The sequence below is a fragment of the Triturus cristatus genome, chromosome 3_2 (assembly GCF_964204655.1).
Source record: "Triturus cristatus chromosome 3_2, aTriCri1.1, whole genome shotgun sequence".
Classification (NCBI taxonomy): Eukaryota; Metazoa; Chordata; class Amphibia; order Caudata; family Salamandridae; genus Triturus; species Triturus cristatus.
In genome coordinates, this window is record NC_140584.1 from 691,350,444 (window position 1) to 691,376,178 (window position 25,735).

The 25,735-nt window shown below is 49.3% G+C and overlaps 1 protein-coding gene across 2 annotated transcripts in view; it reads left to right on the forward strand.

The window, feature by feature from the left end:
* Positions 1 to 25,735, forward strand: part of BOLL (boule RNA binding protein) — a 1,219,536-nt gene that overhangs the window by 445,296 nt on the left and 748,505 nt on the right. For both annotated transcript variants that reach the window (XM_085646856.1, XM_085646857.1), the window contains one exon: positions 8,569 to 8,623. In XM_085646856.1, coding sequence (XP_085502982.1) covers positions 8,569 to 8,623 — 55 coding nt within the window. The remainder of the gene's footprint in view (positions 1 to 8,568; positions 8,624 to 25,735) is intronic.

Below are 25,735 nucleotides of genomic sequence, written 5' to 3' on the forward strand. Positions count from 1 at the left end.
AGGGGAGGCCCTCTCCTTTATCTCCCATGCCCGGCGGCGCGAGCGGGAGGAGGTGACCCGGGTAGAGGCCGAGATTGCAGAACTGGAGGGTGACCTGGGGAGCGGGGTGACAGACGCCAAGTTGCATGTTCTACACCTAAAGCAGGCGGCCTATCGGGCCCTCGTCACGGAGGCGGCCAGGGGCCTCAGTAGAGAGCAGCAGGGGCGATTGTATGATGTGGGTGATAAGGCTGGCAAATTGATTGCGTGGTTGGATAAGAGGGAGAGAGCGAGCCGCGTGGTGCCTTTGATTGAGAGTGTGGATGGTGCGTGTGTCACTGAGCCGGAAGCCATTGTCTCCTGCTTCGCGGATTATTTCCGCGAAGTCTACTCCCCGGTTTCCCCCTGCTCGGAGGAAGATTCCCATGCCCTGCTTCGGGACATCGCACTGCCCTCCCTTACGGTGGAGGACAGGGATTCGCTGGACGCCCCTCCCACCTCGGACGAAATTGCCTTGGCTATTCGCTCGGTTGCATCCGGCAAGGCCATGGGCCCCAATGGTATTCCCATTGAGCTATACAAGCTACGCCCGGATGTGTTGGCGCCCCACCTGCGCGCGATGTTCCTGGCGGCCCACTCGCAGGGTTCCCTCCCGCCGGACCAGCGTCTGGCCACAATTGTGGTGATCCACAAGGAGGGGAAGCCCCGTGAACGGGTCACATCCTATAGGCCGATTTCGCTCTTGAACGCGGAGCCCAAAATCCTCGCCAAGGTGTTGGCCAACCGGTTGGTTGGCGTGGTGGGCGATTTGGTCCACCAAGACCAATCTGGCTTTATACCGCACCGCAACACGGCGCTCAATCTGCGGCGCTTACACGGGGTGCTCGCGCGTGTCCCATTTGTGCGGGAGCCGGCCATCTTGGCGTCCTTGGACGCCACCATGGCGTTTGATACGCTTGAATGGCCATACATCTGGGCGATGCTGGCGAAATTCGGGTTCGGCCCGGGTTTCATTAGCTGGGTCAAATTGCTATACTCGTGCCCATTGGCGCAGGTGGTAGTGAATGGGCGAGTCTCGGCCCCATTCGCGCTGGGGCGGGGTACGCGACAGGGTTGCCCCCTGTCGCCTCTCCTGTTTGCCCTGGCCCTGGAGCCCCTGGCGGAGTGGCTGCGGTGGCACCCTTCTATCCGTGGTCTCCGCTGGACCCCCGAGCATGAGGACCGTGTGTCCCTCTACGCTGACGATATCCTTCTGTATCTCGCCTCCCCGCGTAAATCACTGATCGTCCTGGTTGATGTTTTGCGCTCATTCGGTCGCAACTCAGGCCTGGTCATCAACTGGGCGAAATCCTGTGTCTACGTGCTTTCCGGGGAGGCTCCGGTCCTACCACGGGACTGTCCGATCCAGATTGCCTCTCAAGGTTTTCGGTACCTGGGTATCTATATCACTCTTGACCCGGAGGCCCGCTACGAACGGAATTTGCTACCCCCCCTCCAGCGCTTGAGGGAGGACGTGGTGCGCTGGCGGCGTCTGCCGCTCTCGCCGCTCGGCCGAGCGGCCTTGTTTAAAATGATGTCCCTGCCGCGCTTCCTCTACGCCCTCCAGAATACTATGGACTTGGTCCCGGCACGCTATTTCCGTGAGGTGGAGGGCCTCCAGCGGCGCCTGTTCTGGGACGGGAGGCCGCGCATTGCTCTGGCTAAATTGACGCTCCCGTGGTACGATGGGGGGGTCGCCCTCCCGGACATTAAACGGTATTACTGGGCCTCCCAACTAGCTGCAATTAATCATGGCCTTTACGGGCCCGCCTTGAACCCGGCATTTGAGATGGATAAGATGCTCCTACCCGGTGGCGATTACAATCGCGCGCTCTACTCTGGCGCGCCCAACTCCCGTTTGACGGGACCGACGCGTGTCATGGTGCGTGTCTGGCACGCGGCTAATGCAGCTATGGGGTGGAAGGACCGTTTGACCCGGGCGTCACCGCTGTATGCGTCTGAGAGGTTGGGCTCCCTGTGGACGTCGAAGGGCTTCGCGAAGTGGGACACGATCGGAATCAGCACGGTGGGAGATCTCTGGACGAGGGGGGGATTCAAAACTTTTGAGACGCTGCAGGCGGAGTTTCAGCTGCAAGGCAGTGAGTACTTTCGGTACCTACAAGTCCGCCACGCGCTGGGCTCCGTCTTCCCGGATGTCGCATCCATTCCGGAGTCTTCCCCCCTGGAGGACAGAGTGCTGGATGGCCATGTACCGGACAGCACGATCTCCCTCATATATAAAAAACTGATCAACGATAGATCGTGCCTGCTGACTAGTCTCCGCGAGGCCTGGGTTGCCGACGGGCTGGAGCTGGACGACGAGGATTGGATCTCCGCGGTGGCCTCTCCGAAAGAGGTGGCCATCCCGGCTCGCCTTCGTTTCGTCCAGCTCAAGATCCTTCACCGGGTGTACGTGATGGGGCCAAGGCTTCTGCGTATGGGTTTTGCTGGTGACGGAATGTGTAAGCGTGGCTGTGGCGCGTTGGCGACTTTCATGCATATACTGTGGGAGTGCCCGAAGGTGGAGCGATTCTGGCGTGGTGTGCATGAGGTCCTGCGTGTGGTGACGCGTGTCACGCTGCTGCCTGAAGCGAGGAGATGCTTGCTGAATGTATGGGAACCGAATGACTATTCGGTCCCGCAGACGCGGTGGGTGACTCTGGGATACATGATAGCTAAGCGTGACATTGCTCAATTGTGGGGATCCCAGAGGCCCCCTGCGGTGTCGGCCTGGAAAGAGCATATGGATTGGTGTATGTTTCGTGAAAAGGTGGTGTATGTGGCGAGGGGTAAGCCTGGGGCGTGGGTGAAACTCTGGGGCCCCTGGAACGCCTACCGCGGGGGTATTTGTGAGCCACCACTGCTACCGGCTGCCTCGCCTGCTCCGTCTCCCTAGACTGCCCCCCTCCCTCGGCCGCGGGCGCGCGGTCCCCCAGTCCCTGATCTACTCCCATTCCCCTCCTCAGAGTTCTGCTGCTGGTTTGGATCCCCCACTTATGGAGCACGTGCTGTCACTTTGGATCGCGGGTTGCCTTGCGGGTGTGGTTTTTTGGTGTTGTTTTGTTTTAAGAAAATGGAACCGTACTGTGGGCTTGGAGCTGTGTGGCCTGCACCATTGACTACTCCTGTTTCACTGCTCTGCACTGCTGAGAGACTTTTATTGTATCTATGCAATATGCTTTTGCCATTCTAGCGGCCGGCCGGGTGGTTGTAGGCCCATACCTGTAACTTTTGCAAACTGCAATAAACGGTTTCAAAAAAAAAAAAAAAAAAAAAAAAAAAGTCTACTTTTGTACATAGATTTCTAAAATGTTTGGATCACCCACGCCCTTTGTAATGCCACAGTTGGTCCTTAATTTGGTCCTCACCTACCTGATGTGTTCTCCTTTTGAGCCTTTACACAGTTGTCCCCTCCTGCTGTTGACCATCAAAACAGACTTCTTAGTGGCGATTACATCTGCCCGGAGGCTGAGTGAGTTGCAGGCGTTATCTTGCTTGCCTCCCTATCTGACGTCTTTTCCAGACAAAGTGGTGCTTAGCACCCGGGCTTCCTTTTTTGCCAAAAGTTGTGACCCAATTCCATCTGGGTCAGTCCATCACCTTGCCCACCTTCTTAGCTCCCCCGCATCCCTCTAAGGAAGAGGTGTGTCTCCACTGACTGGACCCAAAAAGAGCTATGTCGTTTTACCTTGACCGCACTAAAGAGTTCCGGGTGGACTACCAACTCTTTGTGGATTACGTGGGAGCTACGATGGGAAGGAAAGTGCAGAAAAGGACCCTATGCGTGGCTGTGGATGTGGGACCCAGCAATGCGAGTCTGGGGGCCAGAGGGCGGGCCAGTTCACCAATACCCCCCTGCAGCAGCCTCCAAACCCTCATAGTCTGAACTTTCAGGCTCACCACAGGCCAGTGGGTTGCAGGATTTGCCATCACCCTTCCCCCCCACCCCACTGGCAGAACATCACGTCAAACAGGTGGGTTTTGCAGATAGTTCGAAGGGGCTACTCCCTCCCCTACGAGACTACCCCACCCTCCATGCCACCAACCTTGCATTGCATGTCGGAGGATCACTTGGCCCTTCTCTGCCAGGAAGTTGCAGCTCTCTTGGCCAAAGGAGCTATCAAAAGGGTCCCTGTGCCAGAAGTAGGTCATGGTTGCTACTCCCACTACTTTCTGGTACCCAAGAAGGACAAAGGCCTGCGTCCTATCTTAGACCTTAGGGCCCTCAACCGCTTCCTTCGGAAGGAAGAGTTCAAAATGCTCACGCCGGCTCAGGTCCTGTCTGCCCTTGGCCCTGGAGACTGGATGGTAGCATTGGACTGGCAGGACTCGTATTTCCATATACTTGTCCTGCCAGCCCACAGGCATTCCCTGCGGTTCACGGAAGGCCACGAACATCATCTGCGCAGATCAGGGGTCCCAGTCTTCCCCTATCTCGATGACTGGCTGTTGAAGGGTTACTCGCCTCAGGCTGTCATCTCCCACTTCCAGACTACGGCGGACCTCATGCAATCGCTGGGATTCACTATCAACATGCGGAAGTTAAACCTGACTCTCTCTCAGAAGCTCCCTTTTATCAGAGCAGTTCTGGATATAGTGCAGTTTTGGGCTTATCCTCCTGAGCAGCGAGTCCGGTATATTTAGGCTATGATTCCGATGTTTCAGCCTCTACCCTGGATTTCGGAGAGAATGACCCTGAAGCTGCTGTGCCTCATGTCCTCCTACATCCTGCTGGTGGATCATGCCAGGTTGTCTATGCGGGCGCTGCAGTGAGACCTGAAGTTCCAGTGAGTGCAGCATCAGGTAAATCTTTCCGATGTCATCCAGATCTCGGAGGGAACTGTATATCAGTTGCAAGGGTGGCTCACAAACCAGGATTGGGTCAGCGACAGATCCCTCTCCCTTTCCCAACCAGACTTCACGGGCGTGACGGATGCGTCACTCCTGGGATGGGGCGGCCACCTGGGAGAGGCAGAGATCAGCGGTCTCTGGTCTCCGGCGGAGTCGGTCTCCTCATCAACCTTTTGGAGCTCTGGATGATCTGTCTTGCTCTGAAGGCATTCCTTCTTCCTGTCAAGGGAAGAGAAGTGCAAGTGTTCGCGGACAACACCACTGCCATGTGTTGCACTGCAACAAACAGGGTGGGATTAGGTCACGGACCCTATTTTAAGAGGCTCTTCGCATTTGGACATGGTGGGAACATCAGGGCATATCCCTGGTGCCAGGGCGGACGAGGTCAGCCGCAGGAGCATGTTGGATCACAAATGGTGTCTTCACTCGAAGGTGGTGCAAGCTCTCTTTCAGGAGTGGGGAGAGCATTGGTTAGATCTGTTCGCCACCAAAGAGAACATGCTATGTTAGTAATTCTGCGCGTTGGGGTTTCCAAGGCGGCATCCGCTCGGCGACGCTTTTCGTCACAAGTAGCATTGCGCGCTTCTGTACCTCTTTCCGCCTATACCACTTCTGCCCAGAGTGCTGAAGAAGATCAAGCTCAACCGGGCCCAAGTCATTCTTGTGGCACCGGACTGTGCACGAAGAGTCTGGTACCCCGAGCTCTTGAGCATTGCCATCGATCCTCCAATTAGACTGCTTCTTCGGGAGGATCTTCTGTCAGAGTCGACAGTCCTCCACCTGAACTTGTCCAGCCTCCACCTTCTTGCTTGGAGATTGAGTGGCGACAGTTAACCGCTTTAGACCTTCCTCCCGAAGTTTTTCAAGTCATCTTGACAACCAGGCGTCCCTCCACTAAAACAGTATACGCCTGTAGATGGACTAAGTTTGTGGCATGGTGCGCAGCGAATGTTGTGGATCCCCTTTCTGCCCCTTTTTCGGAGGTACTCTTATTCATTCTCTCTTTGGCTCAGCAGGGCTCTGCTCTGGGCGCTCTCAAAGGCTACCTTTTGGCCATATCTGCCTTTCTTCACCTTCCTAATCAACCTTCTCTTTTTGAATCCCCTATTGTAAATAGATTTCTAAAGGGCATTACTCGCCTCTTTTTCCTCCTGCTCCGTTCATAATGCCCCAGTGGGACTTGAACCTGGTCTTAACAAATCTTATGTGTGCTCCCTTTGAGCCTCTTTACAATTGTCCTCATCGGCTCCTCACTCTGAAGACAGCTTTCCTTGTTGCCTTCACCTCTGCCCACAGAGTGCGTGAGCTTCAAGCTTTATCTTCCATACCTCTTTTTCTGGCTGTTCATCCGGACAAAGTGGTTTTTCACACGAAGTCCTCTTTTCTTCCCAAAGTGGTTACCTCTTTCCATATAGGACAGACCATAACTTTTCCTACCTTCTTCCCGCCTCCGTACCCTTCCAAGGAGGAGGAGAGACTCCACTGTCTGGACCCCAAAACATGCACTCTTTCTATCTCGACCGCACAAAGAATTTCCGGGTGGACGATCAACTCTTTGTTGGCTATTTAGGCGCTAAGAAAGGTTTGCAGTGCAAAAATGTACCATCTCTCGGTGGGTTGTACTGTGCATTAAGATCTGCTATTCCCTAGCAAGAAAAGAAGCTCAAGTGGGACTGCGTGCCGACTCCACCAGGGCTACGGCAGCTACTACTGCCTTGGGATGTGGAGTCCTGCTCATTGACATTTGTCAGGCAGCCACGTGGGCATCCCTGCAGAAGTTTGCTAAACACTATTGCCTTGACAGCCAAGTCCGGATTGATGGCTATTTTGGCCATTCTATTCTCCAGGACTTCCTTTTGTGAACTTAGTTTGTAGACCCACCTCCGGGGTTAGCATTGCTGGGGTATCTATTGTAAAGGTAAGCAATCTAAAAACTACAGTTTCTTTCAGATGAACAAGTTACATACCTTCGGTAACGATTTATCCGTAAGAGACATATGTAGTTATAGATTCGTTACCGCCCACCCATCCTCCCTGTTTTGCGAACTGGCTTCTAGGGATAGATACTCCCTTCAACGACCCTAGTTATATGCACCAGTGGTCAGTGTCTTGCATGGCTCTGCACTTCTGGCGTGGAATGTCGTGTCAGAACTGATGTCAGCGCGCAGGTTGGGCATCTAAATAGACACTTCAACGTCATCCCGACGAACACGGCGACGACGGACGGGGAGTCGACTGACACCACCTACCGAAGCGAAAGGGTACTGCTAAAGAAAAATCTCCGGATCCAGTCTGACGCCTGAGGGTAATTCTAAAGGTAAGGAATCTATAACTACATATGTCTCTTACAGATACATAGTTACCAAAGGTAAGTAACTTGTCCATCAAGTCCGCAGAGACGGGCATTTTGCCTGTTCAGCCCTGCAGGACTTCCTAGTTTGAGGTATTGGTCCACAACCCACCGCCAAGATGGTATGGCTTGGGTATCTAATGCAAAGGTAAGGAATCTGCAGCCAGAAGTCTCTATCAGATGAACAAGTTACTTCCCTTCGGCAACGCATTATCTGGTAGAGCTTCCGTCTAGCTGCAGATTTCTTGCAGCCCCATTGATGCTTCCCACTGTGCGGACTAGTATTGTAGAGCTAGGTTTACTCCCCTGTTCAGGACCCTCGTTTTGCATACGACAACGTCAGTTACTTTGTGGCACTGCGCTTCTGGCGTGGATAAAACAAAAAGTACTGACGGCTGCGCGCCTGGTTGGTGCCTATATAGGTACTGCAGAGTCATAACCGATGCTAACGACGACGTCACTCTGAGCCGAATGGAGCCAACCGACGGTACGCTCAAGAGGTATTGCTTAGCAAAAGTTTTCGGATCCAGCCTGATGCCTGGGAAATGTAAAGGTAATGAATCTGGAGCTAGATATAGTCTCTACCAGATAATCCGTTAATGAGGGTAAGTAACTTGTTCATTACTGCTATATAATTGGAGAAAAAAAATATTTCCCCTTCCAGATGGCATCAAGAACTTAGTTCCTCAGTTTGGATTGCTTTTCTCACAAAATGTTCCTCTTCAGTGGTTGATTCAATGTGCAAAGGGGGCAGTAATGGCATTCCCTGTGCATATTCCTGTCCAAGAAATAAGAAGGATACGTCTATTGGATACCTAACATTCTGCAAACTGTAAGCTATTGAGGTTTTTTTCCTAAAGAAATTTTGAATTTGACTATGAGGGTCTGTAGAACATGAAGTGGTTTCCAGCAAAGGTTGGTAATTGGCAAGAGCAAAGCTGTAGAAGTGAAATAAAATTAAGTTAATGATTACTTTATTTACCCTAACTGGTAGTCTTGCTCCTATTGTCTTCGACCTCCCATCAATGTATTAGCCACTAGATAAAAGCTATCACCAATTAGCACCTTTATAATCAAGGGAACTTTTTGTGTGGTGCCAGTTGTGGAAAACTCTACTAAAAAGCTACGAAACCAACGTCTGGTCCTGCTACTAAGTGTCACCTTACCCACAGGTTTGTAAATAGGGAGCTACCTTAGGATTAGCGTCACCATTAAGGTAACTTTAGCTAACTTTCTTGGCACCTCATTACTTGTGTGGAAAAAGAAAAACCTTGTGAATTAAGACTCCAAAATCTATTGATCAATAAGTATATTTGTTGGAGCTACAATATATTTCACTTTTTTCATAGATATGGCTTCATCACCTTTGAGTCTCAAGATGATGCACAAAGGATTTTACTGGAGGTAATTATAGTGTTCGATTTCCATTTTATTTTTTTCAACAGTGAGGTTGTTATTACATGTTGTTAAACAAAATGCAGCCAGCAGGTTAGAAGTCATAGCACCAGGCCGTTTTGATACAATTCAATAGTATGAAGGCTATGAGAAATATTGCGTTAAATCATACATATATACTAAGAAGTGCACAAAAATCAACAGCGAATGGTTTCTTCCCTACCCTCCGTCTGAATTGTGAACCTATCATCATAAAACAATTTATATTTTTTTTAGCAAAATAAAGGCCTAAAACATCTATAATGACAGCACAGTATTAGAATTTCTTCCTCACAGGGCAGAATTAGTCCCAAAAATTCCTCTTGGAGTAACAATATCTGTGGTAAGTTTTTACTAATATTGAAGACAGTCTCAACAACGGCATCTCCGTCTCTCTATCTCTAGGAGGTCAAATAGGTTCAAAGATTTATGTTTCGGTGAACATGATATAGCACGAGTCCTCCCTGATTGATTGGAAACCAGCAGACTGTAAACCGCAGCAAAATCAAACTTCCTTTCAGTGATTGTTTTATGCAGTTTCTCTATAGCCAGAAGATTCCATAAGGATGTGATAGTATTTATATAGCGCTTCCTGCCCTTGATGAGGCGTTGATGCTCTTATTGGCAAATAGCACGCTACTTCGGGACCCAAGGTTAGTGTAGTGGTTAATCTAGTGGTTCTCTTCCAGGGGATCCTCATCAATAGTCATAAGCACTAGAATATTCCCACCCATGCGCGGGACCCCGGAAACACAATCATATATGTGACAAACATATATGTATCTCCACTTACCCCAGTATTGGAACTTTCATAGATTCTCATGCTTTGTATCATCGTCGGAATGGGAGCCTCGGTAACAAAAATATATATATATATACATATGTATAACCATAGAAACAAAAGAGAAAAATAGGCCTAGGCCTCATCTCATTTTGTAGTATATCACCCTCTTTGTGTAAAAGAGCCCAAACTTTTGCCAGGGCCAATCAGCACAGCCTCACCCTCTGGAACCTTCCTGAGAGAGCTCAGAGCCTCAGATTTTTCTACCGCACGTTGTGCTAGGGAGTCTCCACTGAGCTCTGCTCAGTTTTTCTCAGAATTTAACTTTTGGATATCTTTATTGCCATCTTTTGTGACAGAATGTCAGAAAAGGAGAAGAAAGCTTTATTTAGAGCTTGTGCCTCTTGTGGGAAGAAGAGACTGTTTGTGGAAGACAGGCATGAGAACTGCATATACTGCCTGTACCCGGAACACAAGGCCACAGACTGTAAAATTTGTCGGACCTTCTCGACCAAGACCTTGAGAGACAGAGAGGGGCGCTTGCTGACGTGGCTGCAGAAGTTAAAGACCAGGGAGGTCATCTCTTCGGATGAGGAGGAATCTATCTCTGGCACCTCCTCCAGGAAATCGAAGAAGAGGGGTAGGTCATCTCCCTCCACTTCTGCGGAACCCCCTCTCAAGGTTCCTCTCAAAGCCCCTCACGGGATCTCTGACAGGTCTGAGGAGGCTGGTCCCAAAAAATCTCCTCACGACAGTGTAAAGGAGAGGCAGGGACGGGCTACTGTGGACATAGCCCCTAAGGACAAGAAGGAGGTTGCTACATCTTCCCCTCCGTCCCAGAAGGAGAAACCTGTAAAAAAACATGCTGCAGAAACTCCTCAGTCAGTTCCACTGAAGAAACCGCGTCCGTCGACGCAGGCGAAAGCAGGTACGTCGACGACGATCTCCTTAGTTAAGCCTATTTCCATGGGGTCGTCGACGAGACCGTCGACGATATCTACTTCGTCGTCTTCGACAGCGGTGTCGACGACGAAGACCACGTCGACGATGACGACGACGACGACGAGTTTGTCGATGTTGATGACTACAAGTTCGTCGACGAGACCGTCGACGGGTGCTCCGCCGACGACTGCTCCGGCGACGACTGCTCCGGCGACGACTGCTCCGTCGACGACTGCTCCGTCGACGACGATTACAGGACTGTCGACGGCCTCATCGTCGACGACGATTTCAGCTCCGTCAACGACAGTTGCCCTTCAGTCGACGATGTCGTCGTCGAGTTCGTCGACATTGGTAATCCCGTTGCCATCGACTCCGTCGACGAGACCGCCGACGGGACCGTCGACGACGAAAAAATTGGAATTTACCACCCAAAGATTAGTGATTACACCGGACATGACTTCCCCTAGGCGGGTCACGCCTTTGCCACCATCCATGCTTCTCGAGGACTCGGAGGAGGATGAAGAGGATGGGCAGTTTGGGGACGCATACAGCCCTTCAGACCTGAATGTCAAACAGCAGGACACAGATACGGAGGAGTTTTATGGTCCAGAGGTGCAGGAGGGGCACCGAAGCTTGACACAGGGATTACGCCCCCGCTCTCTGAGGCAGGACCTGATTGCCTTGCCAGTGGCTTTAGTGTCGGATTTGCAACAGATGCTGCAAGACTATAGATCTCGTTTTCCGACGTTGCCGGATCGCACTCCAGTGCGTCCTTCTCCATTGGAAGTGCCACGTGACATGCCAATGGACTTGCCACCTCTACCAAGAGAGGTACCTCGTTCCATTTCACCGGTGCTGCCCTTAGTGGTTCCCCAACCTTCAGGTACGGAACCTGCTGATGATGACGCAGACGATGCAGATACGGACGAAGACGATGAGGGGGAGGTGATCCCTCTTACAGATCCAGGGGATCCGGATGGGGACCCTGATGATACGCAGGATCCAGATGCTGTAGGCCGAGAGACAAATATATCGCCTCCGGCGGACATTGGTGGTTTCCATAATTTGATGGAACGGGCATCCAAGAGGTTTGGTTTGCCCTTTACGGTGGAGCAGTCCGACTGCTTCCTATATGACTTTAAAGCCCAATATAAGAAGTCTGTAAGATCAATTCCCATTATAGAACATGTCTGGGATGAGGGACTGAAGACAATGCAAAATCCAGCAACAGTCATTCCGGTTCTTCCCCGGCTGGAGAAGAAATACAAGGCACCAGAGGGCAGTCCTGCGTGTCTTCTAGGACAACCTAAGCCGGATTCCGTTATTTCACAAGCCGCACAAAGTAAGTCAAAAAATCCGTCCACTCCATTAACCACGCCTCCAGATAAAGAAGGCAGAAGACTGGACAATGTGGGTAAAAGATTCTCCACCATGGCCAGCTTGTTGGTGCGTGCGGCTAATTCTCTGGCTATTCTGGGCAGATACGACCGCCAGATGTGGTGTGATATGGAACCATTCCTGGACCAGCTACCAGAAACTAGTCAAGACGAAGCCAGACCGGTGCTGATGGAGGGAGAACGATGCTCTTCGGAAGTCATCGACTGTGCGATGGACATTGCTTCAACTGCTTTCAGGGCTTTGGCAGGGTCAGCCGTCTTGCGCCGTCAAGGCTGGTTGAAAGCGACCTGGTTTCGCCAGGAGGTCCAGAATAAGATCTTGGACCTCCCCTTTGACGGAGAGATGCTTTTTGGTAAGCATGTGGATGACGCCCTCCAAAGCATTAAAAAGGACACCGATACAGCTAAGTCCTTAGGATCTTTGACCTACCGTAAAGTGCCATTCAAAGGGGCACGTGGTCGGGGGTTTTCTAACTACAGAGGAAACCAACGACAATATTCCACACAATCTGGACAGTCCTATAAAGGTCAATATTCCAGCCAGCGCCAAGGACAGTCGGCGTCTTTCTCTCGGCAGTCCCAGAGAGGACGTCAGAATCGTCAGGGACGAGACAACGCCAAGAGGCAATAGCGGCCTCCTGGCTCTGGCTACTGTTCCTCCCCTACCACAAACACCGGTCGGGGGCAGGATATCTTTTTGTCTGGACAGCTGGGTGCGTTTAACATCAGACCGGTGGGTCTTGAATATAGTTCAGAGTGGCCATACGTTGGAGTTCCAAGATCTTCCTCCAACAAGAGCTCCAGACGCCCGTGCAGCGAAACATCTCCGACTATTACATCTCGAAGCCCACCAGCTTTTCATCAAGGGGGCGATAGAGCCCGTGCCACTTTCACAAAGGGGCAAGGGGTTTTATTCCAGGTTCTTCCTGGTTCGGAAGACGGAGGATACATGGCGTCCTATACTAGACCTCAGGGAGCTCAACACCTATCTCATCAAGCTCTCTTTCAGGATGGTCACTCTCCAGGATATTCTACGACTACTCAATCCGGGAGATTTTTTGGCATCCCTGGATTTAGAGGATGCTTACTTTCATGTTCCAATCCACCCAGCTCACAGGCAATATCTACGCTTCACAGTAGGCAAGAGCCATTTCCAGTTCAAGGTGCTCCCGTTTGGCCTTCGGTCGGCACCCCGCATTTTCACGAAGATGCTGGCACCAGTCGCTGCTTTCCTGAGGAAGCAGTCCTTGGAAGTGTTCCCGTACTTGGACGACTGGCTCATCAAGGCTCCGTCGTTCAGGGCAACGTCTCAGGCTGTGTCAACTTGCATAAGATTGTTCGCCCATTTGGGTCTTCAGCTCAATGTGTCCAAGTCGGAACTGATACCCTCCAGGTCACGGAAGTTCCTTGGGGCAATTCTGGACACGAGACGATGCACGGCTCGTCCGTCAGAGGAGCGTCAGGGCAAACTGGCCACTTCCGCTCGTCAAATGCTGCACAAGAGACATGTATCGGTTCGACAGTACAAGTCCTTGCTCGGATCAATCTCATCCTGCATACCTTTGATACCGCATTGCAGGCTTCATATGCGCCCTCTACAGGAGGAGTTGGACAAACAGTGGCGTCAGGCAGAAGGATCGTTCAACGACAAAGTATGGATAACGCCTGCCATGCGCACAGCCTGCGAATGGTGGCTGGTGAAGCAGAACATCGCAGGAGGATTAACGTTCCGAATCCCTCCTTCTCCTATGGTGGTGACCACGGATGCTTCCCTAGAAGGGTGGGGAGCTGTCCTCCAGGAGCTTCAGGTCAGCGGTCACTGGAGTCCAGCAGACAGACTGCACCACATCAATCTTTTGGAGCTGAGGGCCATTCACTTAGCCTTGCTGGCGTTCCTTCCCAGACTTCAGAACCGTGCAGTGCTGGTCCGGACAGACAACACTACGGCCATGCACTATATCAACAAGCAAGGGGGAACGAGATCGCGGACGCTGTCCAAAGAAGCTCAGGTGATCTGGGAATTTGCGATCTCTCACGGGGTCAATCTGCGAGCCGAGCACCTAGCGGTGTGTCTCAACATCACAGCGGATGCTCTAAGTCGGCAGACGAAGGGGACACACGAGTGGGAGCTGGATCAGGCCACGCTGGAGGCAGTGTTCAAGAAATGGGGTACTCCGACCATAGACCTCTTTGCGACCCCGGAGAACGCCAAGTGCCGGTTTTACGCAAGCAAGGTTCCCCAGCGAGGGTCTCTGGGGAATGCCCTTTCGATTGCTTGGTTCGGCGCATTTTGCTACGCCTTTCCTCCGATTCCCCTCATTCCTCGAGTTCTCAGGAAGGTCAGGGCAGAACCATGCAAGATGATCCTCATTGCTCCAGCATGGGCGCGGCAGTTCTGGTACTCGGAACTCCTACTTCTCTCCCAGGATCGCCCGATTCGCTTGCCACTGATTCCATCTCTGTTATCGAGAAATCAGGGGCAAGTCCTCCATCCGGATCCGGAGTCACTTCACTTGTCAGCGTGGCTCCTGAACACAGAGAATTCCGCCATCTGAATCTGTCTAAGGAATGCAGGGATGTTCTATCTCAGGCGCGGGCACCAAGCACTAATAAGACCTACAGGGCAAAATGGAAGAGATTTTGCCTTTGGTGCCAGAGGAATAAACTCCATCCTTACAAATCCCTGCCACATCAGATTTTGCCCTACATCCTGTCTCTGGCTAAATCAGGTCTGGCGCACTCTTCGATCAAGGTACATCTGGCTGCCATATCCCGCTTTCGACGGAAGACATCGGGGCCATCTCTATGGTCTGCAAGGATTGTTAAGCAGTTCCTTAAGGGGTTATTTCGGATGTATCCTCCGGTCCGGCCACCTCCGCCTATCTGGCAGCTTAACCTAGTACTGGCTCAACTGATGAAAGCGCCCTTTGAGCCGATTCACAAAGCGGACTTGAAGTTCCTATCTTGGAAACTAGCCCTTCTCCTGGCATTGACTTCGGCTAGGAGAGTTAGTGAACTCCAGGCTCTCTCTATAGTGGAGCCTTTTCTACAGTTCAAGAGGGATGTCATGATTTTGAGAACCAACCCAAAATTCATCCCTAAGGTGCCTTCGGAGTTTCATTTGAATGAACCCTTAATTTTGAACTCCTTTTTTCCGCGTCCTTCCACTCAAGCGGAACGAACATTGCATTCTTTGGATGTCCAAAGATGCCTGAAATTCTATCTGGAGCGCACACGCTCTTTCAGAAAGTCTACTCAACTATTTATCGCCTACAGTGCACCACGGAAGGGGTTACCGCTCGCCAAGAGTGGCATTTCCCGCTGGATCTCCAGTGCAATTCAGTACTGTCATCAGGCTGCGGGCAAACCTTTGGATAAAAGGGCCCGGGCGCATTCTACGAGAGCGATGGCGTCTTCAGTGGCTCTCTTTGCTGGAGTGGCGATTAAGGACATTTGCAGGGCAGCAACGTGGAGCAGTGTACACACCTTCACGAAGCACTACTGCCTGGAATCGGTGGGACGAGCTGACGTTGCTGTTGGTCAAGCAGTCCTCCGGAATCTTTTTCAATGAGAGGTGAGCATTCCCTACAATCCCTCCATCCTGGTAAGCACATTTGGTTTCAGTAATGGTTGTTTTATCATGTACACTGAGATGATTTTGTAAAGCCATGTATTTACCGAAATGTGCTTGTCATGATCTACTGCTTGCTATTCTGATACAAAGCATGAGAATCTATGAAAGTTCCAATACTGGGGTAAGAAAACAACTTACTTACCTGTAACTTTGGTTCCCCAGTATTGGTAACTTTCATAGATTCTCATGCGCCCACCCACCTCCCCTGGGAAAGCTCTGCCGGTTTACTAAGGTAGTGGCTGTTGGCACAACGGCTACGGAAATCTGAGGCTCTGAGCTCTCTCAGGAAGGTTCCAGAGGGTGAGGCTGTGCTGATTGGCCCTGGCAAAAGTTTGGGCTCTTTTACACAAAGAGGGTGATATACTACAAAATGAGATGAGGCCTAGGCCTATTTTTCTCTTTTGTTTCTATGGTTATACATATGTATATATATATATATTTTTGTTACCGAGGCTCCCATTCCGACGACGGGGAATGATACAAAGCATGAGAATCTATGAAAGTTACCAATACTGGGGAACCAAAGTTACAGGTAAGTAACTTGTTTTCATATATATACCTATATATATGTATATAATAAAAAAGCAAATGCAGCCTTTCATAACCAGAGCTGAATAATGCTGTAAGGACTCCCCTGTATATTCTAAACAATATATTAAAAAAACAGGGAAAAACAACAGAAAAGCATGTTTGAAAACTGTTTTAATGCTTAGCATTTAGCACAATCCCTCAGATAGGACTGAAAGTATTGACAGCTCAAAGGCTGCATTGCAGAAAAACACAGCCTAGAAAGGCTGGAAAGCTAACTCATAGCAACATAGAAATAAACTGGCACCGTGCCTTTAAGGCAGCCATGACCCCTAGCTTCCCATCCTGCCTCAGGGGTGACAGTTAGGTCAGTTGTTCTTTCCGGCTCCTTCAGACAGGACCCTGGTTACACAGCTCAACTTTTTTCTGGTTTTACTCAGAAATAATCTTCAATTTTCAGGAAAAGTGTATCTTACTTTGACGTTTTACATCTAGTCAAGTAAGGTGTTCACTTTTTCTGACTATTTTTGGCATTTTTTACCACTCAAAATGCCATCCATTTTTGATCCCTGCCCGTCTTGTGGAAAAAAGGCCAGGTCAGACTCTCATGCAGTCTGTATTCTCTGTCTGCCTAAAGATCATGTTCCCAAGACTTGTCCTCATTGCCAGTCTCTCTCTAAAAGAACTTTAAAAGACAGGGAGCGTATTCGTCTTTATGGGCTGGCAGAAAAGGCTTCCAGAGGCAGGTCTCCGGGGAGAAAGGGCTCTAAGAGACCCAGATCCTCTTCTAGAAGCAGGAATCTATCAGCGTTGGGCTCGGCGCTGAGAAAACAACCACCGGTGGGGCATATGTCCAAGAAAAGACCTTCGACGGCGGGCTCGCCGTCGAGACAATGCAAACATACAGGTACGTCCCTACATTCAACGTCGACGTCGAAGAATCGTGAGCCTCCGCCATCGTCAACCCGGCGACGATCGGCGTATAGGATTAGCAGCCCTCCGCCGGCCTCGTCTCGACGTTCTGCGTCGAAAGCTGGCAACCCTCTGTCGGCGTCAATCCAACGACAGTCGGCGTCGAGGGGAGAGAGTCCTCCGCCGTCGTCAACCCGGCAACGATCGGCGTCGAGGACTCAGAAGCCCTCCGCCGACGTCAACCCGTCGACAATCGGCGTCGAGTACCAGAAGCCCTCCGCCGACGTCAACCCGTCGACGATCGGCGTTGAGGCGAAGAAGTCCTTCGGCGTCGTTGATGCAGCGACGCTCGACGTCGAGGCGCAGAAGTACCCTGGCGTCGTTGACGAGATGTTCACCGTCGAGACATTCGCCGTCGAGACACACGGAGTTGACGCCGAAATCGATCCCAACACCTGGTCGAACGGCTAGAAGAAGATCTAGATCGACGTCGAGAAAGGCTCCGTCAGAGCAGGTTATACGCTCGACGTTGAGTCCCACATCAGTGAGATCTGGAGAGGGTTCAGTGGTTTTGGTGACTGAGTCAGCGTCACGGCACTCATCCTCTCATTCCTCGAGACGTCCTTCAACGCATTCACCATCTGCGTCCCCGGAACGTCATTCAAGGAGGTCACGACCAAGATCTCTGTCGCATCACAGGAGAGCTTCCCCTCCCGTTCACCTACCTCCAAGATGGCTTTTACCAATCCATCACTGGAGTAAGGACCCGGTGGGAGCATCAAGAAGGGAAGAATATACTAGCCCGATCCACAGATCTCCTCTGCAAAGATTAGTACAAGAGGTGGATAGATGGCCTTCACCTGCACGTCAGCGCCGTGCGGGAAGATCGCGAGAGCGCAGGCCTTCTACTTCCCATCACCAAAGAAGGAGGTCTCCTACATGGTCATCTTCCTCCACCCGCTCCACTAAAAGAGACTATTCACCTACCCTATCGGACAGCCCACAGTCGAGAATGTCTCCGATAGATGCTATTAACACGTATCATGATGTGCTACAAAGAGGGGCTCAGAAGCTGAACATTGAGATGTCCACTCCTCAGGTCGCAACAACGGTAATCTTTGAGACGCTGCACCAAAGATCTGCATCTCGCCCGTTGCTGCCTTTGGTTCCTGGGCTTCTAGAACCAGTGATGGACATTTTCCTAACCCCCTCTGCTATCAAGGCTGCACCTGCCAGAATACAGAAAAAATACAAACCGGCTGATACAGACCCGTGTTTTTTTTAAAACAGATCCGCCTGCAGATTCAGTTATCGTCGCAGCGGCACGAAAAACGCACGCTGTCTCTGCACATTTGTTGGTCCCCCCGGACAAAGAGTAAGTCCCAGGATTCTTGGGGACGGAAGGTTTGTGGGTCTGCAGCGTCATCACTAAAAGTCTCCAGTGCAGCAGCCTTATTAGGACGCTACGACAGAGCCTTATGGGACTCCTTGGATCGTTTCAAAGAGAAGCTACCAAAGGAAAATCAAAAGGACTTTGAGGAGGTCATTACAGAAGGATCCCTGGTAGCTAACCAAATGATTAGCACGGCGGTGGATGGTGCCACACTATCGGCGCACTCTTATGCGCATGGCATTTGCGCTAGGATGTCTGCCTGGTTAAGGCTTACAGCTCACAAGCCAGATGCTCAACAGATGATCCTTAACCTGCCTTTTTCTGGCTCCTCATTGTTTGGCAGCCATACAGATGAGGAAATGGCTAGTATGAAAGCCGTATTAGACACTCTGAAGGCGGTGGGATTAGAGAAGAAAAAATAATTCAGGCGGAGATACAGACCCAACCAGCGCAAGGGCTACCAACAGAGGGTTCAAACCCCTCAGTGGTCCTAAATCAAAAATCAAGGAAGATCACAGTTCCAAAGCCGAAAGTAAAACAGAGGTAGAGGAGCTTCCTCTGGCACTGTTGCCCACTCCAGTGGGAGGAAGTGTTTCACATCATCTGAAAGAGTGGTGCAACATAACAAAAGATCGTTGGGTGCACAGTATACTGCGCAATGGATACGCACTACGTTTCCGTGTGTCTCCAAAGGACATCCATCCAAAAAGATCTTGTCCTCACCAGTTGAAGTTACTACGACAAGAAGTGGTGACCCTTCTGCAAAAAAAGGCCATAGAGAAGGTTCAACCCTCTCAGCGGGGAAAGGGAGTGTACTCCAGGTACTTTCTTGTACCAAAAAGAGATCAAAAGCACAAATTCAGACCTATCCTGGACCTTTGATCGCTGAACAAAGTCATCTTGAAAGAGAAATTTTGCATGGTGGCGCTTCATCAAATATGTCCACATCTGCAAGCAGGAGATTGGATGTGTTCAGTGGATCTCCAGGATGCGTATTTCCACATTCCTATAATTCCCCATCATTGCAAATATCTGCGATTCGTGGTTGGCAGCAATCGCTACCAGTTCAGGGTTTTGCCCTTCGGACAAAAATCTGCCCCACGAGTCTTTACCAAGTGCATGGCGGTGGTAGCGGCGGCTCTACACAGAAGATGTCTGTTCGTGTATCCGTACTTGGACAATTGGCTCCTGAAAGGGCCATCCCCTCAGCAAGTAAAGAGCGACTTCCGAATGTGTCTATCTCTACTCTGCAGGCTAGGTCTGCACGTGAATATGGAGAAATCGGTTCACCGGCCTACTCAGGTGATCCATTATCTGGGCTCCACTCTGGATACAAGCCTAGGAAGAACGTTTCCTTCGGAACAGAGACTTTCATCACTCCAACAGAAGTGCAAAACTCTTCTCCAGACAACTCGTCTAACGGTCCGGCAAGTGGCCTCTCTGCTAGGATCGATGGCTTCTTGCATATTTCTCATTCCCAACGCCAGGCTGAGAATGAGACCTTTGCAACAGGACCTAGAGGACAAGTGGGACCAAGCATCGGGTCACTGGGAAGACCGAATTGTGCTTTCACAAGCAGCAAAGTTGTCCATTCTATGGTGGACTCGACCAAAGAACCTCTTAGTGGGAGTCCCCTTCCATCAACCTGTTCCGACCCAGTCCTTGGTAACGGATCCATCTCTACAAGGGTGGGGAGCGCACATGGATTGCCTACAGATGCAGGGACGGTGGTCCATCAAGGAGCAATCCTACCACATAAACATGTTGGAACTGCGAGCAGTCCATCTAGCTCTGAAATCTTTTCAGCCCTCAATCACGTCCAACTCGATCCTGATCCAAACAGACAACACGACCACCATGTATTACCTCAACAAACAGGGTGGTACACGCTCTCGCCCGCTCTCCCTGGAAGCTCAAACGATATAGCACTGGCTTCTAGCCCGAGGCCTCCATCACAGCGGTGCACCTTCCAGGGGAACGAAACGTGCGAGCAGACTCACTCAGTCGGCATTTCGAAGATCAGCCAGACTGGGTGCTAAACAACGAGGTAGTGGCAGAAGTTTTCCATCAGTGGGGGCAACCTTCCATAGATTTGTTTGCAGGCGATCAAAACAAGAAATGCCACGCCTTCGCATCCAGGTTCCACCGTCCAGGGACGAGGGGGAATGCTCTTTTGATGGATTGGTCCGGAATATTTGCATACGCCTTTTCTCCCCTGCCTCTGATCCCGAAGGTGGTATCCAAGCTCATCCGATCCAACATGTCAATGATCCTGATAGCCCCAGACTGGCCTCGTCAGTGGTGGTACCTGGATCTCTTACAGCTGTCGGTACACCCCCACAGGAGGCTTCCTTACAGATCAGACCTACTGACCAAGATGGACGGGAAGATTCTACATCCCAACCTTCCCTCACTGAACTTGGCAGCATGGCACCTGAGGTCCTGCAATATGGACATTTGAATTTACCGCAGGACTGTATGCATATACTAAAGGAGGCAAAGAGACCTTCCACAAGGGCATCATACTCCTTTAAGTGGAAAAGATTCTACTTATGGTGCACTCATAATCATTTTAATCCTACCACAGGGCAGGAGGAGGTAATTCTTCCTTACCTCCTGTACTTGGCCAAATCAGGTTTAAAGTATTCCTCGATCAGAGTACACTTAGCCGCCATTACGGCCTACAGAAAGTCTCCTAACCAGCCTTCCTTTTTTCAACTACAGGTGGTCAAGGATTTCCTACAGAGGTTGAAGAAAGTGTATCCCCCTGTTTGGCCTCCTTCTCCTCCTTGGGAATCTAGTCCTCTCTAGATTGATGGGTCCTCGGTTTGAGCCCATCCATAAAGCCACGTTGCAGCATTTGACATGGAAGACCGCTTTCTTAGTCGCGATAACATCAGCGCGCAGAGTAAGTGAAATCCAAGCGCTGTCTTCCAAAGAGCCATATACTATCTTTCACCACAACAGGGTAGTGTTAAGAACTCACCCTGCTTTTTTGCCAAAGGTTGTCTCTGATTTTCATGTTAATCAGTCAATTTCCCTACCGTCCTTTTTTCCCAATCCTGCTACTCCTGCGGAGAGGTCACTCCACTCCTTTGACCTTAAGTGAGTGCTCAAGTTCTATTTGGAGGAAACGAAGGACATAAGAATATCAGAGCAATTGTTTTTAAATTATGGTTCCTTGAGGACAGGCTTCCCAGCTTCCAAAATGTCCATTTCGAGATGGATAGTGTCCTGTATAAAATTGGCCTATCAGCTGGCAAATAAACCCCTATTGTTGTCACCTAACCACACTCCACTAGGGGGAAAGCAGCTACAATAGCTTTCTTGCATGACGTTCCGATGGCAGAGATTTGCAAGGCAGCAACCTGGAGATCGGTATACACTTTCACAAGGCATTATTGTCTTGAATCCGATTCCAGGGCGGATACTCAAGTAGGCCAAGCCTCCTTGAGAAATCTGTTCAGATTATAAGCTATCTGGGTTTTCAAGTTTAGTTATCTGAGCTTGATTGTTCTTTTCCTTTGCCCTCAGTGGAAGAGGTGAGGCTCGCTATTCTATTCTAGTGCTTATGACTTTTGATGAGGATCCCCTGGAAGAGAAGGATTAGTAACTTGCCTGTAATCCTAGTTCTCTTCCAGGGGTATCCTCATCAAAGTCATAAGCAACCCTCCCGCCTCCCCGGGCAAAGGAACCTTATTTTTAAGGAATTGTCAACTCTTTGTGTCATGGCTTTGTGTCACCGCAAAGAACAACTTACCTAACTGTCACCCCTGAGGCATGATGGGAAGCTAGGGGTCATGGCTGCCTTAAAGGCACTGTGCCAGTGTATTTCTATGTTGCTATGAGTTAGCTTTCCAGCCTTTCTAGGCTGTAGTTTTCTGCAATGCAGCCTGTGAGCTGTCAATGCTTTCAGTCCTATCTGAGGGATTGTGCTAAATGCTAAGCATTAAAACAGTTTTCAAACATGCTTTGCTGTTGTTTTTCCCTGTTTTTTAATATATTGTTTATAATATACAGGTGACTCCTTACAGCATTATTCAGGTCTGGTTATGAAAGGCTGCATTTGCTTTTTTTATTATATACATATATATAGGTATATATATGTGGAGATACATATATGTTTGTCACATATATGATTGTGTTTCCGGGGTCCCGCTCATGGCTTTGATGAGGATACCCCTGGAAGAGAACTAGGATTACAGGTAAGTAACTAATCCTTACTAGGATTAGTCATGTGCTCTTAAGAAATGTGCATGCATTCACACCATTTACTTTGTGATTGATTATATTAGTATCCGTTAGGTGTGATCATTAGTTGGGGCTATGTGATTTTAATTGAATGATTGGTGTAATAGAAAGGCTGGCAGAGATTAGGTAATTGTAGGTTACAGAGATAGGGTTTTATAGAGGAGAGGCTATGATCTATGAAATGAGGTAACAGCCAACTGCAGAATTACAATAGGAAGGTTTAAGGCAAACCGGCATGAGACTGAGAGGAGCCTATATCCCCCTGAAATAAAAGGCCTGCAAAGGATGGAAGGTAAGAAGAGGATCACTGAAAAAAGAAGAAGAATCGAGCAGAAGTAACTCAAGATAAATTTTTCATGCAAAGCTTTCTTAGATAGCAAGCAAATGAAGGATATAAACTGTAGAGAGAAACAGCATTATACATAGTGCTCCATATCCAGGGCAGACAGCTTAAACGTGTTATTCAGAGTGTATACCTCATTTACACATTAAGGGCCTCATTCGGATGTCGGGCGAATCGCTACCGACAGGCCATTGGTGGCGGTACACCCGACATCTAGTGAATCGGTTAGACCGCCAGATTAGAATGCCGGCAGGGGGAATGACAGCCACCTCCAACAGGCTCATGGAGCCCATCTGGGTGGCAGTCCGAGCCGAATCCCTATAATCGGGACGATGCCTGCAATGGAGGCACTGCTGTAGGGTTTATGATGTCAGGTTCCCTCAGTCTTTACACGGTAGTCCCATCCACATGTAAAGGCAGACTGAAAGGGACTTTATTGGGCCCCAAGCAGGGCCCCGTCCCCTATGGGCAACTGGAATGTGGCCTGGGGGTCACATGTGGTGCCCTCCCAAACATTCATGCACCGTGTGCCAGGCACCACATTATGTCTGGCACACGGTGCATGGATGTTTGAGAGCTGCTCTTGTCTATGGCCGCAGTCCAAGCTGCTAAGGAAAAGAGCAGTTTTCCGACCGCCTACCCGGTCGGTTCGACACCTGCCCGAGGCGATGTTATGAGGCAATCCCCACTGCGCCGTGTCACAAAGGAGCCTGGCTAGAGAGCAGATTTATAAACTGGATTAAAATGGATGGGCGTATGAGGATTCATGTATATTTGTTCAATATGTCCCAAGCACAGAGTGTGGTTAACATTGGTGTGCCTAGGTAAGCATTAACAGGGCGATTGCTGTCTGGTTCCCTAAGGAGGTTTCAAAGTGAAGGACCTACTATCACACTATCAATGTGTACCCATAGATTTTCTGGTTCACGAGTGTTCCATTCTGTAAATAACCCTTAATTAAGCCGCTCTGTAGTATCCATGTAGGAAGGTATACCATGATATGCATGCACGTACTTGTGGACGTTTACGTAACACTATGCTCAAAAAGTAACCTTACCGTCGCTCTCAGATCTTATGTCTAAGCTTGTGGGACCAAACTGTAGGCAACTGTGGTTAAATGACAAGATTTGTTAATTAAACCGGATGCTTCTCGTTTTTGTGTCTTACATGATTGATGCAAGGTATTAATAGTTAATTTATCACCTCTTTACATACAAAAGGTACTTCTCTTCCTCATTTGTGTTAAAAAAAAAAAAAAAATGATAATGGGATCAACTCATATAAGTCATTCATCCCCCTGTTGCTGTGTCTCTGCGTGTTGTGTCTCAAGAGACAAAACAACATAAATGTCTGAGCCTTGTCTACATGTAGTTAAATCCTACTTGTATTTAAAATACTAAAACTATGTGGTGTTCCTAATATCACTACGAACTGAACAAAAAGAGTGTTCCAATTAACCTGGCAGTGTAGGCATCTCACTTAGTGGTTAGTCACCAATATCTCAGAAAGCTGGGATTACCCACCACCACAGCTTTCACCACATCTTTCAGTCATAGGGCAATCATCTCTCAAAAAAAAACCATAAGAGCTCCACTGGTTTTTGGGGCAGTAGCTCACAATAATGGACTTGGTCATCAGTGGGAGGAGGAACCATGTAATAAAGCATTCCACCTGAGGGTGGGTGTGGGTTCCATCTTGAAAAGTGGGCCCCCACCTTTTTTAGCACATTTTTGCTCTCACTTTCTTCATTTTGTCTCTCGTAAGGGTTCCTTAGTTTTGTTGCATGTAACATTGTGTGTATCTTGATAAATTGGAGCCTTGTGTACTGCGTCCCCTCCGATTGTACTTGTTAAGGGTTCTCTGATGAGCGCAAATGGCGGTGACAGGGGTATCCTTGTTGAGTTCCTCTGCTTAACGTTGAATTGGTGATAGTCACCAATTTAGTGGTATCACAGAAGTTGGGATATGATACATGGCAATTGCCAGTCCATCCGGTCAAAGACATTTTCTTACTCAAGGGGCACAAGGACCACAGGGTTTGTTAAATTGTTGTCTGGCGATGCTTAAAAAAATCCGACTGGCCTACAATTTTTACTGTAGGGACGATATCTTCCAAACGAGTAGCTAGAATTTTCATTAAGATTTTAACATTTTAACAAGTTTAAGTAATAATGCTGTCTATGGATAAAACACAATACCTGTTGTGGAATATAAATAGATTGCAGGAAAAAGAGAAGCAGATTACAGTTGCTCCGTTCATTAAAGATGCTGATGCCCAACTAATTATTTTGTAGGAGACACTTTTATAGAGGGGGGACTGTCTAGCCTGCCTTTGTAAGCTATACTGTGTTCAGTAGATTATCGCATCAGAATAGCTTGGTGCCACAAAAGGGGTGGCCATTATTATTTTTTAAAAAGCAGGTAGATGGCTTCTCACTAAATTCGCAGTTGGTGCCACAGAGTCCCTTTGTTGTGGCTACTATGGTCCTAATATAGATGACCTCACGTACCTAAATATTATTGAACGGAAAATCTTAAAAGTAAATTTACAGTCTTAATTGGGGATGGCTTTAACGTTGTGTTGAAAGAGGCGCTTGACGGGAAATCTAAATACAAGGGTGCTGTATTGAAGAATATTAGATTACAAATCATTGATATCCAGAAGCAGCTTGGTCTTACCGACATTGGTCGCCGGGATCTTGGCAATCATAAAGTATTCACCTATTATTATAAGAAGTATGGCTCCAATCTTGCATTGGTTATTTTCTACTTGACAGTATCTTTATTGATCAAGTTCAAGCTGTGCTGCATCATCCTCCTTCACTTTCATTTCATTCAATGACCGTTTTATCCAGCATCCATCTAGGTCTCAATCTGTGCATCTGGAACGCAATTGATATA